This window comes from Parambassis ranga, chromosome 4 (genome assembly GCF_900634625.1).
Source record: "Parambassis ranga chromosome 4, fParRan2.1, whole genome shotgun sequence".
NCBI lineage: Eukaryota > Metazoa > Chordata > Actinopteri > Ambassidae > Parambassis > Parambassis ranga.
This window is the reverse complement of record NC_041025.1, coordinates 4,848,361-4,865,163: the sequence shown is the minus strand read 5'-3', so window position 1 is coordinate 4,865,163 and position 16,803 is coordinate 4,848,361. Positions and strand designations below refer to the sequence as shown.

Here is a 16,803-nt window from a genome sequence, read left to right as displayed (position 1 = left end):
GATTAACTGGACCTTTTTGTTTATTTTTAACCCTATCACTAAAAGGCTGCTTTTTTTTTCTTACTTATGTTTGTCTACAGATTGTCGCAAGCTGTGAAGAAGGTGTCTGCAAAAATGCCATGTTCATTAACGCACATGTGGTGATAGCGGCAGCTTGTTATCCTTCCTAGCATGAGACAGAAAGCATGTGGAAAAATGTTCAAACCTGATACCTACACCTTCAAACCAGAGAGAGGAGAAGAGAAAAAACGCATTAGGATGAGGTCATTGTTTTGGTAGAGCTTAAATGGCAAAACACCAACACCTCTGGGTCAATAGTCACCCCCGTGAAAAGATATTTTGCTCCAAAATCTGGTGGGGTTTAAAGCTCGGAGGTAATATGAACAGCACAGGTCACTCTGACTCTCATTTGCTCTTTTACTCTGCTTCTCTATGACTGAAGTTTGTGAAAATGTGAAAATCATTCTGTCACTATTAGAGGAAATGACTACCTTCTCAGACACACAGCCTCAGCCTGGCACTGAATCCAGTTCAGCCAAGTGTCTTTTTACTTGACCTATCAAAGGACACCGCTCTTTCAATCTGGCGTGTCTCCCTCCCACATAAGTAAAAGACAGTGGAGGGGTTTCTTGAGACTGAAGAAATCATTTTTTGGCACTTCAGACAAATGTGAGTAATACTTCTGAAGTTAAAAACCTGTCCAGGCGAGACAGTGTCCGCACTGGCCATTTTATGGAGGAGGGTTTATGAAACAGACTGTTTATGAGAAATATTGAGTAAAAAAGCAAGGTCTGATATTACAAACCTGCTCAGTAAAGCCATGTGCAAAGCTGCTAATGCAGAATGGATATTATTCAGGGTGAATATAATTCCAGTCTATATAAAACTGGCAAGTGATCTGACATGCTGAAATATGAATGAATTCTTCTTTATATAACTTCAATGTAGTATTGGACCACTGACTTATAGCCATTGTACAGAATTAAAATGAATCATCTAAAAACATGTTTATTTTTTCAGATTTTTCAGTAAGGACTAACTATACTGTATGTTCGATACTTGTAACACCAAGCTGAAGCCATCATGCCAACCAGGAGGGATCTTTTCTATTTTTTGTGGGAATTATTGATGGCAAATCACACATTTATAAGAAACCTGTTCTTAATCTTAGTCATCAGATTACTAGGAGGGAGCACTTGTAAAACTAGGCAGAACCACTTACCAAAAGAATTCTCTTATGTTGATGTAAGAGCCAGCTGTTGTTACTTGTTAATATGAATCGGCAGTACCTGAATTAAAAACCGGTGACTTTCACGGATACATCAATACCAATGTTATTTAGTTACTTTGTTGATATTTTTTTAGTTTGAATGTGTATTTATATTCACAGTTTGTTATATTTTCATCTGCCACTTTAACATTATAATTAAAAACCAAATTTGTTCTCTAGATTTAAAATACCTAAATAAATCAACCTCGGGCTGTATCGTAGGTAACTACAACCCTGTAAATGTCAGCAAACCTCAGACAAAGTACTATGCACAGTCACTGCTGAGGTATTCTGTTGCACTTAATAACTCAGCTTTGGTGTGGAGATTGGCCAGAAGCCAAAGTGTGTATCCTGAGTCAGGTCCAGCTGTGCATTTCTTTCTGTGGATAACAGTTCATACCCGTTGGTTAATACCCATACAGAATGGGTTCACTGGCGCAGGCAGGAAACAATTCATTGCTCTCTCACGTCTTTACTGAAAATATGGACAAACTGCAAGCCGTGACTTTCACACACGGATGTGAAAGAGATGAGAAGCAGGCCTCACACATTGCAGCTGCAGGATATGCGTGTGCATGTGTGTGTTGTGTGTCTTAAATTGACCATGTGATCTCCCCTAGCAGACCATATTAGCCCATGTGCAACAGAAGATTTATTCCCCTACCTGGTCGAGGCTTAGTTGTGCAGACACTTAGTAAGAAGTCACTGGGGCACATCGTGTTCTTGAGCAGTCCCTGAACCCAGACAGCCACAGGCACCTTTTGTGCTGCAGGCCTTCATTCAGAACATCCAAATACAGTCTGCTCTGCGGCCCAGACACCACTTCCTCCCCCATAAGCAGAGGTGAGGAGGTGAACTTAGACAAAAATCTACATAATCACACACTGACCGGGAACCCCTCTGCTGACTTAGAAAATAAACAATGGACACGCACGCAAAGCAAACATAGGAAAGGACCGATTACTGAGAGTGAAATCAATTTGCACACTTTCTAATCAGACAATAAAAATAGACAGAAAGATATTAAGCTACACCTTAAACAGCTTTAGATACAAGTTTAACATATTATTTTTCAGGATGACTCAGGATGGGACAGAAATATTTTTTTCCTGACAATATATACACTGCACTGATAAACAAACCTGAGAGTATGGTACATGGTGCTACTATGGATGGACAAAAGGCAACATGTTTTTTTTCTGCAGAAGTGGTTTGAGAAGTTTATGTGGGCATTTTATTTGACATGAATTAGGATGCTGTTGGAATCCACAGTAACTGTGGAGAATCCAAACTGACCGCATTTCCGCCACAAAGGAGCAAGCCGCACACTTTTCAAAGCCACTTTTCAGTGTATTACTCTTTCATATTTACTATGCTACAGGGTTAGGGATTTGTCTGCTGGCAAGAAAATTATTCTTGTATACTTGCTCTGGAGGAAGGAAACATTTAATATATTTATAGTGATCAAGGTAAATTAATAAAGAACAATCCTTTTTCATAAGACTTTTTACGTGAAAACATCCCTCCCCACAGAGGGGCCTTTTTTTAAGATGAGATATTTTTGTAGTGGAGTTTCACCTCCTCATGTCACTAAAGATCAGGGACTGCATATGAGTGTATATGTTTGACGCACTGTGTGCCCTCCAATGTGGCCTTTTGAAGGCTAAAGAAGGTGCTGCTTGTGCCTAGTAAGGCCAATCTGTGCCCACGTCTCAGGTGGAAATGTGATCAAGGACAAAAATGAGTATAGAGTATCTCAGTGTCCTTTAGGAGCTTTTATCTAATCACAGATAAACGCAGAAAACCTCAGTAACAACATGAGGTACTGCAGGGCCGTCTAATCTCAACCTTTTGCAGCCAAGGCTGTAGGCAGGGGGACGGACAGCTGGATTTCAGCCTCCTCCGCAGTAGTCCTCACTTGACCATGGAGGTGATGGTTTACCAAGAGATGGATGTGATCAGATGATTTTTACAGACTCTCACACTAGATATGAGTCTGGTCTTTTCATAGAAGCAATAATGTGCTCATTTACAGCATAAACTTTCATTTTCTGTAGAAATCTACTTTATCAGGAAGAATGTAAAAACAGATGCATTGTTTCTCTTTCAATCAGTCGATCATCGTCAATCATAACAAAAAACAAATCTGTAACTATGATTTTATATATAATATATATAACATAAATTAAGTTTGTGTAATAAACCCTTAGAACAAATGCAGCCAATGAAACTAGTGAGTAATTTTTCATCTATCTGCTGATGCAGCATACCCTCACAGCATTTATATTTGGTCTTGGCACTGCGAAATCCTACATCAGCAGGAAAACTGCAATGGCAGGTCTATGCATGCTGCTTTTTACACTGCTGTGACTAAGGGGGGATGATACGTGGGACAGTTTAAAATCCACATGCAGAGTTTTTAAAGGCTGTGGGCCCATGATTCATCTCCTAACTATGGCTGATGGTCCTGCTACAACAGTGCCATGTAACACCTGAAGGCAGGGAGTGGCCTAACAACCGACATCAACATGATCAACACTGTGAGACGTGCTGACAGTTTGAATGAGCGCTGTAGAGATCTGTTCATAACAGAGAGTGGCTGGAAACAAACAGACATTTAAGTGAGTTGACACTGTTCTTTTTTCAACCCTGTAAAAGGTGGAATGTTGAAATATGGAAAGCTAATTGGATCATCAGGTTTGGACTAGTTTATCTTATGTTCTAAAACCTATCTGGCCAATGAACTTGAAAACTATGGCTTTAAAGAAATTGTGGTTTTTTTGTGTTTGGCTGACTCACCTTTGCTGGAGTGTTGCCTGGACCCTCTGGAGCATGTCCTCTCAGGTTGATGATGTGGATCTCCTGCGGCAGGCTGGTGGTGCCTCTGCTTGCACAGCCCGAGAGGGCAGTGAAGCTTTTCTGGGTGGCTTGCACTGGGTGTCCTGTCCCTACTGGCAGCAGCTCACAGGGGCTACGAAACAAAGGCCCTGCAGAAAGAACAATAAGAATATGTTATGAATACGGTGCTACACTTGCCCTCATCATGCCCTCACATGATGGTGAGTAATCACCATGGTACAAGCATATTAAAAAAAACAAGGGTGAGGTTTTACATATTGCTAACACTAACACAGTATCAGCCAGTTATCACCTTCAACTGTCAATGGTTGGTCGTGTCTTTCAGACATTTCTTTTTTATTTTATAGTAAAGTTGAAACTCATTATCTCCTTTTTCTGTAGTCTAAGTGACAGACATCACACAGACCCAGCTACAGACATCAGTCAGCCAAGCAGAGCAGCGCTCAGCAGGGTGTGAGGACACTGAAGTCTGGGTTGTTGGCTCTCTCTGTGTTTTGTCTAATGAACAGTTCTGTCACCCCTGAACGTCTGAAGTGCTTGACTTAAACACAGATTCACTTATGTTTACAGGATTGCTCTTGGCATTGACATTAGCTCCTGCTTGATATGTTACTTCCGTTTCATCAGCCACAAGCTCTCAGGTGGTTAACGAGCCTCACCACAGCCTGAGAGCTAACTATAATGTAAACTTCCTCTACATTTTACATCTGTATGACCCACTTAAACACAGTCAGTGAGTTGCAGATACACCAGCTTCATGTCAGGGTGGCACAAAGCAAGCTGCTGAGGTTTGAGTCAGCTACCAAACAGCTCTTTCTTTTATTAGAATATCCTGTATACTATGAGAAAGTATACTGCAGGTTTATTTTTTATCTTAGGGTCAGACCTTGCATTTAGCCCTCAGCCCTGTGCCAGCCAAGACGCACTCACATTTCAAATGTATCTCACTAAACACGCAAAGACTGCCAATAGCAATCAGATGGAACATTTGGGAATAATTAAAGTCTAAGTAAAAAAAACTGCTAGATAACAACGTTAGAGTCTCTCCAAAAATACAGTGCCTCTGCATTGGGGTACAGCAAGGGGGAAAATGCTTTTCTTTTTTTGCTCCGAACACATAGCTATTGTTTTCCCCTTCCGTGCCGTCCAATAAGCCTATGTTAGATCAGCATAAAGCCAGAGATCATGTATGGCATAGCTCCCCTGTGTGTGTTGTGAGAAAAACACAAAGGCTTTATTGTTACCATATTTGTCTCCTGAGAAATATCCAAAGTCTTTGACAGACATTCTCAACCTAGACATTGTGCTGTCTCTTGTTTCCAAACCCACGGACACCATACCGTATTTGACTCTTCTTAGGAGCATACGTATATTAAAACAGGGCAAGAGGTCTGGCTTTAGTGATAAAAGCACAGGGCCTAATGGCAAAAACCTGTGGTGCATCAGTATTTCAACCCCCAACCTCCCCCCTCTCCCTCCCTTTTCCTCCCATAGGACCCAAGCCTATTCCCTCCCTAACCATGTCATCAGGCCTCACTCCCACAAACACGTCTGAGGGCACTTCAACTCACTTTTTCCCCTCACACATGGAGAATAACAAACAACTGCCAGACAAACAACGAAAAAAGTACTTCTCTCTGGGAGACTGCCAAAAGATTACAACACTGGTTGGAAAATGATCTGATTTTCTAATTGTTTAAAGAAAACGACAGAACGGAGACAAAGGAGAAAAAGATAACACAGAAAAAATAGGGCAATATAATCCTGACCAGATTTTTATAGATATAGTAAAAAAGTGGTCATTATTCCCAAAGGATTATAACCCAATGGAAATAGATACCATTTTTGAGGGAGTAAAAATTCTACATCTATCAGTCAACATTGCTTATTTTGTACATATACTATACAGTGACAGACTAAAGCTGGGTAGCTACTCTTTATATTGGTACATATAGAACAACACATAGGTTAGCCTATTGATGTAAGGACAAATCCTGTAGCATTAAACTGCTTTAACATTACGTATTATTATATATATTATAGTTTTTGGTGGTTGCAGAACATACTTTATGAACTACATAATCCAACACTGATACTCTCTTCACGCAGCGTTTGAACCAGTGTGCTGAGGTGAGAAAATAAATGTTTGTGTTTATCCTCTTTCTCTGTGTAGGATCCCGAATGCCTGCTCAAGCAGACTGTTTGAGGGTGTGTGCCAAAATCTCTACAGTACTCTCTCACATGACAGGAGGCTGATAAATGTCTCAATCTTTCAAGAGACCGAGGTCTTCAGGCTCCATTCAGCTGTATCCTTATTACATATGCCATTATCATTAGGCTACAAGCACAGAAAAGAGTTATAGAGGAAATAAAGCTAGCATCTGTTGGCCCTGCCACAACAACACAGCATCTGCTGTCACCTTGTCTGTCTGCCTTTCTCCCCCGCTTCTGTCTCACAATTTTGCCAACCATCTTTCTTATTCCTCAGTCATCAGTGGAGTACAGAATGCGTCCTGTCCAGCTGCTACTACTGCCTTTTAGCTGGCCTGGCCAAACGCCCACAGCAGAGGAATGAGAGAAGCTGTTGTTCACTCTGCCTGAAAAACAAGTCCAGTTTTGACCCACCAGACACTCTGCAGACTATACCACAAATACCTTCTTAACCCAACAGATAGAGTAACACTATACCAAATTGTTGTAGTTAGCTGCAGTGAGGCACATTCAAAACTAATATCTCACCAAACCTTAGTAGTTTACATAAAAACGACTAAACTCTTGAAAAAAAGAGGCAGGCACGCTAATTGGTTAATATTAATTATGAAAACACATCAAGTAAGTTGATATTTTAGGCTGACAATGAAATAAAACAAAGACGTCAAATATAAAAACCTTCAATTTTTACAAATCTGAAATGTGATTGTGATGATTTATCACATATTTATGCTGTTTCCACTGCTGGAACTTCTCTGAAACTTCCAAATGGAATTCCCAAAGGACACGTTTTTATTTAAGAAAAATGTACCTAATATAGATAGCTAAAACACAGCATGGCAAGTCTCTGACTCTGAGTGGTTAGTCAAAATTGCAGCTCTTTTCTAGTTAGATTTAGATGTAATGAAAATACCACACAAGGCACTCTTAGCAGGCCAGTTAGGAGGCATTCCTAAAGACAACTGCACCAACTCTCACCTGTCCCAAGTTCCTGCAGTGGAAAAACACCTACCTTTCATTGATGAAGAGCCTAGGCCTGTGTCAAGCTAAATCAGCTAGTGATGGGGCTTTAGATTAAAAACCTAACACAGACAGGAGAGCCAAATTCTTTTTGGGCCAAACAGACTCAACAACTCTTCATCTCCCCAATCATTTCTCATATATATGTTGTATTTTAAAACTTAATACTGTCAATACTGTAGTCTTTTAGCCTGTTTTAGACAGGAAAGATCTGAAGACAGACAACAGTCTAAACTAGCCTGGGTAACCCCCACTGAGACATCTTGTTGTGCTCTGTAGTTCACACAACACTGCATGTACCTGTGTTGTAACAGGGATCAGCAGGGGATTTTTGACAGCTGCCATACCTGGAGCAAACAAACAAAGGATCAGAAATAGATCAGACTTTATTTAGCCAACAGGATCCACTGAAAGGTGCTGCTATCCAGAACACTGCAGATCAAATTGGACCACTGTCAAACTACGGGAGCTTTACACAGTATTATTCATTTTAAACTTGATCGTAGACAACAGGTTTCATTTAGACGTCACAGGTGTAGACACCACATGTAGGTGGTTTTGTGGTTTCTGCTCTGAAAGTGAGAAGTAATCAGGCGGGAAACATGACACACATTTCATTCATTCTACGTGGGCACAAACACAGGAAGCTACCATGAACTGGGCTAGATTTTCTTGCTTGAGACTCATTTTTCACTGGTTAAAGTATCTAAAACAAAATTCTGTGTGTGGTAAGTATTGAATCATGATACCACCACATGCTGTAGTTGGTAGCTTGGTTTGGCTCTCTAACCAGAAACAATGGAAAGCCATGCATACATACAGCACTAAAACAGGTGTAGGAGAGACATTAACTGTAAGTGAGAGCAGGGTCTGAAAGTGTGCTGAAAGGAGTTGAAATGTCATTTAAACACAACATGAAAGCTGAAATATTGTTTGATGCGGGAGAGAGGAAAGTACAGAGTAAAATGGTTGCAGGTCCAATCTGAACAATCCAGACAGGGTGTAGTAAAAAACTAGTTGACAGTAGGGAAGTGTGTGCATTGTAAGCAGTTGAAGTGTTCATTCAGAGAGTAATTACCGTTACAAATGCTTATATTATCCTACAAATGCATTTGGGTTTCACTGTTATAGTATTAGAGGTAAGGCTGAAAGCAACCACAGTAAATCCATACTAAGGAAGGAGAGACTGTGTAAATACTTCTGATATTTTTAAACAGTGTGAGGTCCAGGCACTGATGTCACTAGACACTTTTCACAGTCCTTGGCAGGCTACTCCTGGACTATAACCTCCTCTGTGATTTAAACACTAATATCTCTTTCAGATATTTAGTTCATCTCCCACATTCAGAGTTATAATCGTCATTCCAGACTATTATAATGTGTGATAAAATGACGGAGATTAAAAGTAAGAAGCTGCTTTTTCAGAGTGCATCCCTGCCATATTTTAACACAGAAACAACAATTAAATTGACTTACTGGTGTTCTTCTGTCGGAACCTGTTATTTTTAATTAACAAAACCAGCCGCAAAAACAACAGAAACTGCACAGGAGAGGAATTGAAAGAATTTTAGAGAAACAGGATCAAGACAAGGCCGGGAGCCAGAAATAATGCTGTAATGAGTTTGTAGTGCTCTGAGCTGGTCTGTGTTTCTACTAATTATTCATATTAACACTGACACTCTCATGCATGTTGGTGGATGTATTTTAGAGGTATTAACAACTTATGTGTCAACATTTCTTGAAGTCAATGTTCTTCTTACAAACCTTAAAATGAAGCAGTATATTATGTGTACAGTATGCTGTCTCTGGTGTTCCACTTCAAAATGTCGAAACATTGTTTGTTGTGGGAACTACTGACATCTGATGACTACTGAGGTTCCTGATGCTATGCCAAAGTTTGTTGCTTGTGTTACTATTTTTCAATAAAGTGTTTAAATGTGTTTTTCAACAACAGCAAAAATAGCATCTTTAAAAATAAGTGCAGAGGCAAGAGATACTTTTTGGATGATCAGTATAAAACTGTGAATGTTTACGGCTGCATTAGCATTATAAGAGAATAGCCTTGGTGGAGACCACTCACAAACAGAGCTCCTTCTATGCAAGACAAACTTGAACCCTCACTGCTAGGTACATTTACCATTACAGTCCTCCTATCATAAGAGATAAAGGCCTCTGTTTCCAGAGATTGCACGTTGTTGCCTTCCACAGTGTGGCACTGAGCCAAGGCTTTGGTACAGGAAGTGATGTCAGTCTGTGTGCCAGTTAGGGACAAATCTGATGTTCCCACAAAGCCATTTCCGAAGATAAATAAACAAAACCTTCCCTCTGTGTGTGTATACACATCCTCACATGTTTAGTTCCCAGTATTCCTCCAGAAAGACTTATTGTGTTTGCAAGAAGATGCAAAAGAAACTCAGCAGCAAATCGAGATTGCATTGGCTACATGACAAAAACAAGGAAGTCAAGGAGTACCTAGTGGCATTATATGCATGTTGTCCAATACAATAAGGCAAACTTAATTACAATAAATACAGCAAAGCTTCTTTGTTTAAACGTATCTACTCTGAACCTACGACATGCCAGTTCCCATATGAAGAATAGGATTATTTGAATCCTCTGGTCTCCTTCCTTTTCTCTGCAGGGCATGATTCCCATGGAGTATGAATGAGCCAGTTTGGGGAACATAATATTCTACCCGTTTTTGTTTTCCTTAGGGGCTTTGGACTAAAGAATCACTAGCTCTGCAGTGTTGACATTAGCACAGCCCACTCACCCCTGAACCTTGAGCCACTACTACAGGAAGTGAGGAAAGCCTTTCATAAGGGTAGAGTAAGTTCACTATGCTGGCCGGCCTAAGGAAAAGGATTTATCTCTGGACTGTAAAATTGGAGGCATGAGAGGAGGAAGTTGGAATGGGATGAAGGGAGGGAGGGTTAGGGTGAGCCCATACTCCATTAGGGAAGTCATAAACTCTCCCCATCAAAGTGTGAAATCTCAAGTCAAAATCTGTCTGAAACTTGATATCACCCAAACTTTATTGGTAGATTCATCTACCATAATCTCATCAGCTGGCATATAATTGAAAGAACAAGCTCAAAGAGAATAATTTCACTGGATTACACTTTATCTGCTGTATGTGGAGGAAGCATGGATCTGCAGACAAAGCCTCTTTCAGTTTGTAAGTATGTTAACAGGTGTTCAGACAATAAATTATATGCACGTGGAAAACCCTCAGCAACAGTGATGGACCTGAATACAAAAGAAAACAAAGGGCATCTTATTTGTGAGTGTGCAGATTTGAGAACACAAAGTTCACAAATTATTGGCTGATCTGCAGTCGATGTACAAAGTAAAGTAAAATAAAATAGTGGCTTATATAAACTATAAAAATGCAAAGAGTTAAGATTAAGATTGGTAACACCTGTGGGTAAAACCAAAATGATTATTTAATCTTTAGTAAAGTCAGAGGTTCAACTGTTATTTTAGGTATCTTTATAATTTACATTTTCACTTTAGCCAAGTGCTTTATATCAATCTGATAATAGTGACTGAGAAACTGGCTTAGACATAGTTAGACATGAAAAAAAACTAAATTTAAACTGAAATTACCCATTAATCAATTACTAATTTCAATACTATAGGGTAACAGTGTAGTGTTGGGGATTTTATTTATGCCAGTTATAATGAGGGTATTTAAGACAATTTAAGACAAATAGCTTTGTTTAACAGAAATGCAGTAGTTCATACAGTATATCATGCATGACAGGTGTGTTAAACACATTTCTGTTCCTGACAGTGAGTCTGGTTATTGTTCATCAGCCCTGACAGATGAAGTGGGCACCTGTTGGTAAACCATCAGCGGTGGTTGAAAAAAGAATACATGACCAATTACAAGCTGCATATGAAGCCACAGGCAAGCAGAGAAGATCGAAGTGGGTACATTTCTCCCTACCTCAAATGCAGACATAAATCAGAGGGCTTTGAAGAGATGGCTGACAAGGCTAATTCCCAGAGGAACACAGGAGCCACTGTGTAAAGTGAGACAGCTGGGAGAGACTGAGCATATGACTAAAGACTTTACTGGCTGTGCTACCACTGTATGTCTTTACTGATGGGTGCTGACATGTGCTGTCTGAACCTATAATACCAAAGAACAAAAAAGTTGTCAGCGCAGTCACGAAACTGAGGAACTGGCTGTCCATTTATCTAAAATGTAGTGAATGGATTAGACCAGCTGAGAATCGTATGCATGAGCTGACAGAATCTAAAAAGCACAGTTAGGATCATACACAAGGCTGCATGAATATTGAGTTATCACAAGCAGAGTGCCACCGTGAACCAGCTAACCCAATGCAGCATTGTACATAACAACACTAAATGCTTAAGAGAGAAATACCCTTTTCTGGAAAGAGAATCTGTCCTGCTGCTCCAAAGGCATCTCTCTCATCAATCATACATTCCTGCGAAGCCATGTTCTTTGACAGGGACATGGCAGGGGATCGGGAGCAGCCACTTGGTCTACATTCACAAAGCTTTAGGCCCAGTAGGGGAAGCAGAGAGACCTGACCTGGGGTCATTTGTTTTGTCCCTCTGGATATCAGACTGAATTTATTTGTGCTAAATGGTCTCTGTGCTAAATGAAATCCCCTAACTTGATGTAATGAAAAGTCAATCTGGTAAAGGGACAGGCGATCGAGTTCAGTTCTGCTGTTTATCAAAAATCATAGATAAGGATTTTGCTACACACACTGAGAAAAATGTCTGCAATGATGGAACCTCTGGTTAAGGTCAAACCCAAATTGTTTGTGTTTTTGATTGAAAGTCAATTAGTTGAAGACTAATGGATAGCTTGAAATTATACAAAGGTATGTGGTGAACAGTCAGAGGTTAGAAAAAACGTAAGGTGAGCCCAAACTGAAAAATAACGTGCGTTATTGTCAGGTGTCAGTGAGTACAGTTTCCTTCACCATCAAAAGACACTCAGAATCTGGGGGAAACTAACAGAAAGACGTCTGGCAGACCCAAAGCCACAACAGAATCAGAAGACAAGTTTCTAAGAGTCATCAGCTTGCGTGATGAGTGGCTCACAGGTCAACGGCTTAGTAGTGGTCATAGTAGGCAAGTGGCAGTTTCAACTGTGGAGAGAAGACTTTGAGTTGCAGGTTTGACAGGTCGAGTTGCAGCAAGAAAGACATTGCTGAGACATCACAATAAGAAAAAGAGGCTTGGTAGGGGCATGAAACTCTGCCGATGGAATACTAAAGACTGGAAGAAGTTGTTATGGACAGATGAAGTTGAAATCTTTGGTTCATGGCACGTGATTTTTGTATGCCGTCGAGTAGGTAGCCGTAGGTAACAGGAGGGTCCCTCAGTGTGTTACATCAACTGTCAAATATGGAGGAGGAGGTGTTTTGCTAGTTTGTTGTTTATTTGTTTTATTCTTTTATACCTGCATCATTCCAAAAAACAAACTGGAAAAACTGGGGTGTTCTAAACCTTAGACCGGTAGTGTATATCATGGATATTGTTATCCTATGTCCATAGGACGTCAATTATTTGATCTCTAATTTTAATCTTTACCAAGAAAGCTGTAAAAACTGTGGCATTATGGAGTTGTTTTTATAGAACTCCATAATGCCACAGATCTGTGGTTATCAATAAAACAGAGAGAATCTATCATGTTTTAGACTTGCAGACATATAAACTTGTGTCTGGCAAGAAGATGTTTTATGATATTTTTGGTGAGTAAATGTATGTACGTTTTAAAAACCATCCAACATGTTGAGGGTAGAAAGCCTATTTTTTAAAAAAGAATAAAATAATCAAGTAAATCAAAGTTGGCCAAAGTCGAACTAACGCAACTCATCTCTGATTTTGGTGGTTTAGCACTACTCTTGTATTAATATTTGCAATAGGATTAGTTCATTTACTTAAAATACAACCCAGGGAATAGTTTAAATAACAACAGGATTTTCTGTAACTCATTCCACTCTAATCACAGTGCACTTTTTTGTTTTGAAAGCTTTTTATCCACTTCATGTCTCAACAGACCTCAAGCAACAAATCTGGAAGCCAGCATACAGATCTGGATCATAACACTAGTGTTTATCAAGTTAACCCATATTTAACCTCTTCTAACCCAACATCTAAATTCACATACACACACAACCACTTAATGCTGCACATTGCTAAAAATGTCACTACCAAGGACTTTTTTTTTAACGTTAATCAAATAAAAGGCCAAAACGTGTCTTGTTCCTATGGTATTTTACAAAGCCGTCATCACTCAGATGTGATAACAGGATCCTTTGAGAAACCGCAGGTTGACACCAACAGAAAAGCAAAGACTGAAAACGATGCTGGGCCTTTGTACCAGTGAGTGAGCCCTGTGTGAAGGAGTCAGAGAGGTGAGAAAGGGCAAGGCAGACAGCCTTTTCACACACACTACAAGTAGCTACATTCCACCGGGCTTTTTCAACTTCATAAAAGAAGAATGACTTGTCAAATGTCATGCTGCCTCGTGTATGAACAGGCACAAAGGATGCTGGGAGAGCCTCTTGAGTCAACAGTAAACAAATGGAGGGCATGATGAATAACGGGTTGGTTAGACCAGACACTACATAATAATGTGCTGTGAAGAGAAAAACAAATAATTGTTAAAAAAAACATTTATAGCTTCGATAGACAGAAGTAGACTGGATTTCTCTCCCTATTAGATATCCAAAATGCAATTCAAAAAAACAAGTGGAAAATGAGAGTGTTTCCAAGCATGTGTGTTTGTGATCTATGGCAAGTATCAGAGAAAGGCCTACTTTCTGTCATTTTTTGGATGGACACCTCCTTTTTTCCAAAGGACCATTCCAAAACTGGGACATGGTCTTTCAGCAGGACTCATCTGGTGGAAATGGAGTGGGAAAGGTGAGGCCCCTGGAGGGGTCAGTATGATGAAAGACACCACCTGGAGGCCCTTAGCTTGCATCCCGTATCAGGACTTTTTGAGTCATGCATCCAAATTTGGAGATGACTCTACATTTAATAAAGAAAAGTATATCTTAACAACTACAGGGAGATAACACAAGATATTTTTGTTGAGCTGCCTCTGAAGGTTATCTGGACAGAGATAGTCCATTTATTTTTTTACTATTAATCTCTTTCTTCAATGAAGTCACACACCACGTAACGTTCTTACTCTAACTCTCCCCAGCTTCAGTGCTTTTTTTTTTATTTTTTATTTCACAGGGCGGTGAAACACAATGGAAAGCGCACGATCACCCCAGCTGTCTCCCATTACTGGCTCTGACCAAAATTATTTACACGCCTGCTTACTGGAACTATGGAGAGAGGGAGAGAGAGAGGGACGGGAGGCAGGAATTCAGTTTACTTCTGGAGATTTGCGTAAGTGTCCTCTTAATGGGAGGCTGACAAGATATGATAGATGTGGAAGATCATTTATCTGTAGAAACCTGTCTGCAGTCCTTCACAAAATTATGTGCACCTTGTGGTATTGGTGTGTTGAGTCAATAGGTAAGAGTGATACTCCACAACTGAATTTACACGCTGATGTTAATTAAACCTAAACGCTGGGGTTACCGTCATTCAATAAGCAGGGCCAGAATGACTGCCTCCTTCTTGACAGCACTGTTAAGATAAAGGTTTTGCCATAGGGGAGAGCAGACCTGTAATTAGACACACTCAGGACTCCCGTTGCTATGTAAACATCCCGACCACTCTGCCTCGCAGCACACAGCCTCTGTGCTGCGCTCCTTCGGTTCCTCGTATGAATCACAGGGCCACATCTGGTTTAGCATGCTGGAAGGGACTCTGTTGGTTTGGCACGCCGTGCGTGTGTGGAGTGTGTCAATTTGGACCAGACGACCCACGCCTGCGCCTGCCTCTCTCCTCCTCCTGGCTACCCCACCTCTCAGATTACAGCGGTTGCACAATACATCTTGGCAGTTCTGTACTCTTGCTGGCCCGAAGAAAGCATTGCAGATATAGAGACAAACCTTTTGCTCAACTGCAGGGGGAGGAAAAAAAGTTTACAACCACTTCTGGCATCACGGTGACTCTTGTCTGCCAAAAGTATACAAAAATGCAGACAGAGAGAAAGTTGTTTACTTTACTGTATAGCTGAACGTTGGACATATGGACTGAATACAAGCACAGCTCTGATACTTTTTTCCATTTGTTCTATTAAATAGTGTATTTGGTTCTTCGTTGAATAGCTGAGGACAAATTTGTACTAAGAGCCTCATCATTCATCAGTAAGTAAATTCAGGATAGATGCAAAACAGGAGGAAGAAAAAGATCTTCTTCATTCAGGGACACTGCTGTTTTTTCACATTGAACCACCAAACCCAGCCTCCAGTATAACCAGCATCCTGCTGGAGCTGTTTCTGGCAAATGCCTCAAATTGCTCCAGCAATATTTTACTGCAAAACTCAGTCAGCCCAACAAAAATGACCATTACGGCCAGTGGAGAAACGCCAATGACCAAATAGTAGTAATGACATGGAAAAAAATGTATAAACAGCAAAAAGCAGAGTAAAGCAGCAGAGCACAGAACTGAAATATGGATGTCAAGGTGCTCGCAGTCTGACTTTTAAGAGTTATGAGAGGCTCAGATCCTGGATTGCATTACGCTGAGAGCCCAAGACTCATTGCAGACTAATATAAACATTACGTAAGAGCACTCCTGACAAGTTTAAAGGCAGATGTGACTGTTTACACAGATGCTGCAGGATCATAGAAAAAGAGTAAAATAGAAGGAAAGGTGAAAGACAGGTAAGGGTGTATTAAAGGTAAATAAAAAACCGATAGGTTCATCATTGACAGTCATAAAAAGGTTATGTTTTTGATCCAAAATGTATTGTTTGGCCTGTTTCTAAAGAATTACCTGATTGTAACTGAGTGCAGTCACTGCCAGGGCACTTTAGAGGAAAGGGCATTTGGTTGTCTAACTGTAAATATCTGTCCCTTGTGACACAGAGTAACAATGTGCCTTACCGTATGAGGAAGAATATAGAGGAAAGCTTCATACGGGACTTCATTGTGTTGTAGATCCTGGCATTGTGAAAGAAATTATGCTTGCCCACAGCACATAGTAACTACACAACTATTGTCTAAGTGAAAGTCAGCTCTCCAGAGTGTGGTTCAGACCTCCAGAGAACAGAGAAGAACTTTGGAAATAATAACCTATGGCGGCAATCAGGCGGAAAGTATGAAAAATGTGAACCGCATTTGTTTGGGGTGTTCATTTTGTAGCATGCCTCCTACTGGGTAATTATTCCTATGCTGCCAGAAAAACAACATGGGATGTTACAGACCAACACTGGACCGAGTTCAAGTCCAAAGCAAAACATTGTGAAACCATTCTTTGTAAACAGGACATCTTACTATCGGGAAAAAACTACACTACATTTTTAGTGTGGTCTGTGCCAGAA

General features: G+C 40.3%; 1 protein-coding gene across 1 annotated transcript in view; it reads right to left on the bottom strand.

The window, feature by feature from the left end:
- Nucleotides 1–16,803, bottom strand: part of tgfbr3 (transforming growth factor, beta receptor III) — a 53,334-nt gene that overhangs the window by 31,930 nt on the left and 4,601 nt on the right. Inside the window, exon 3 of the mRNA XM_028403251.1 lies at nucleotides 4,070–4,257. Within this exon, the coding sequence (XP_028259052.1) occupies nucleotides 4,070–4,257 (188 nt within the window). The remainder of the gene's footprint in view (nucleotides 1–4,069; nucleotides 4,258–16,803) is intronic.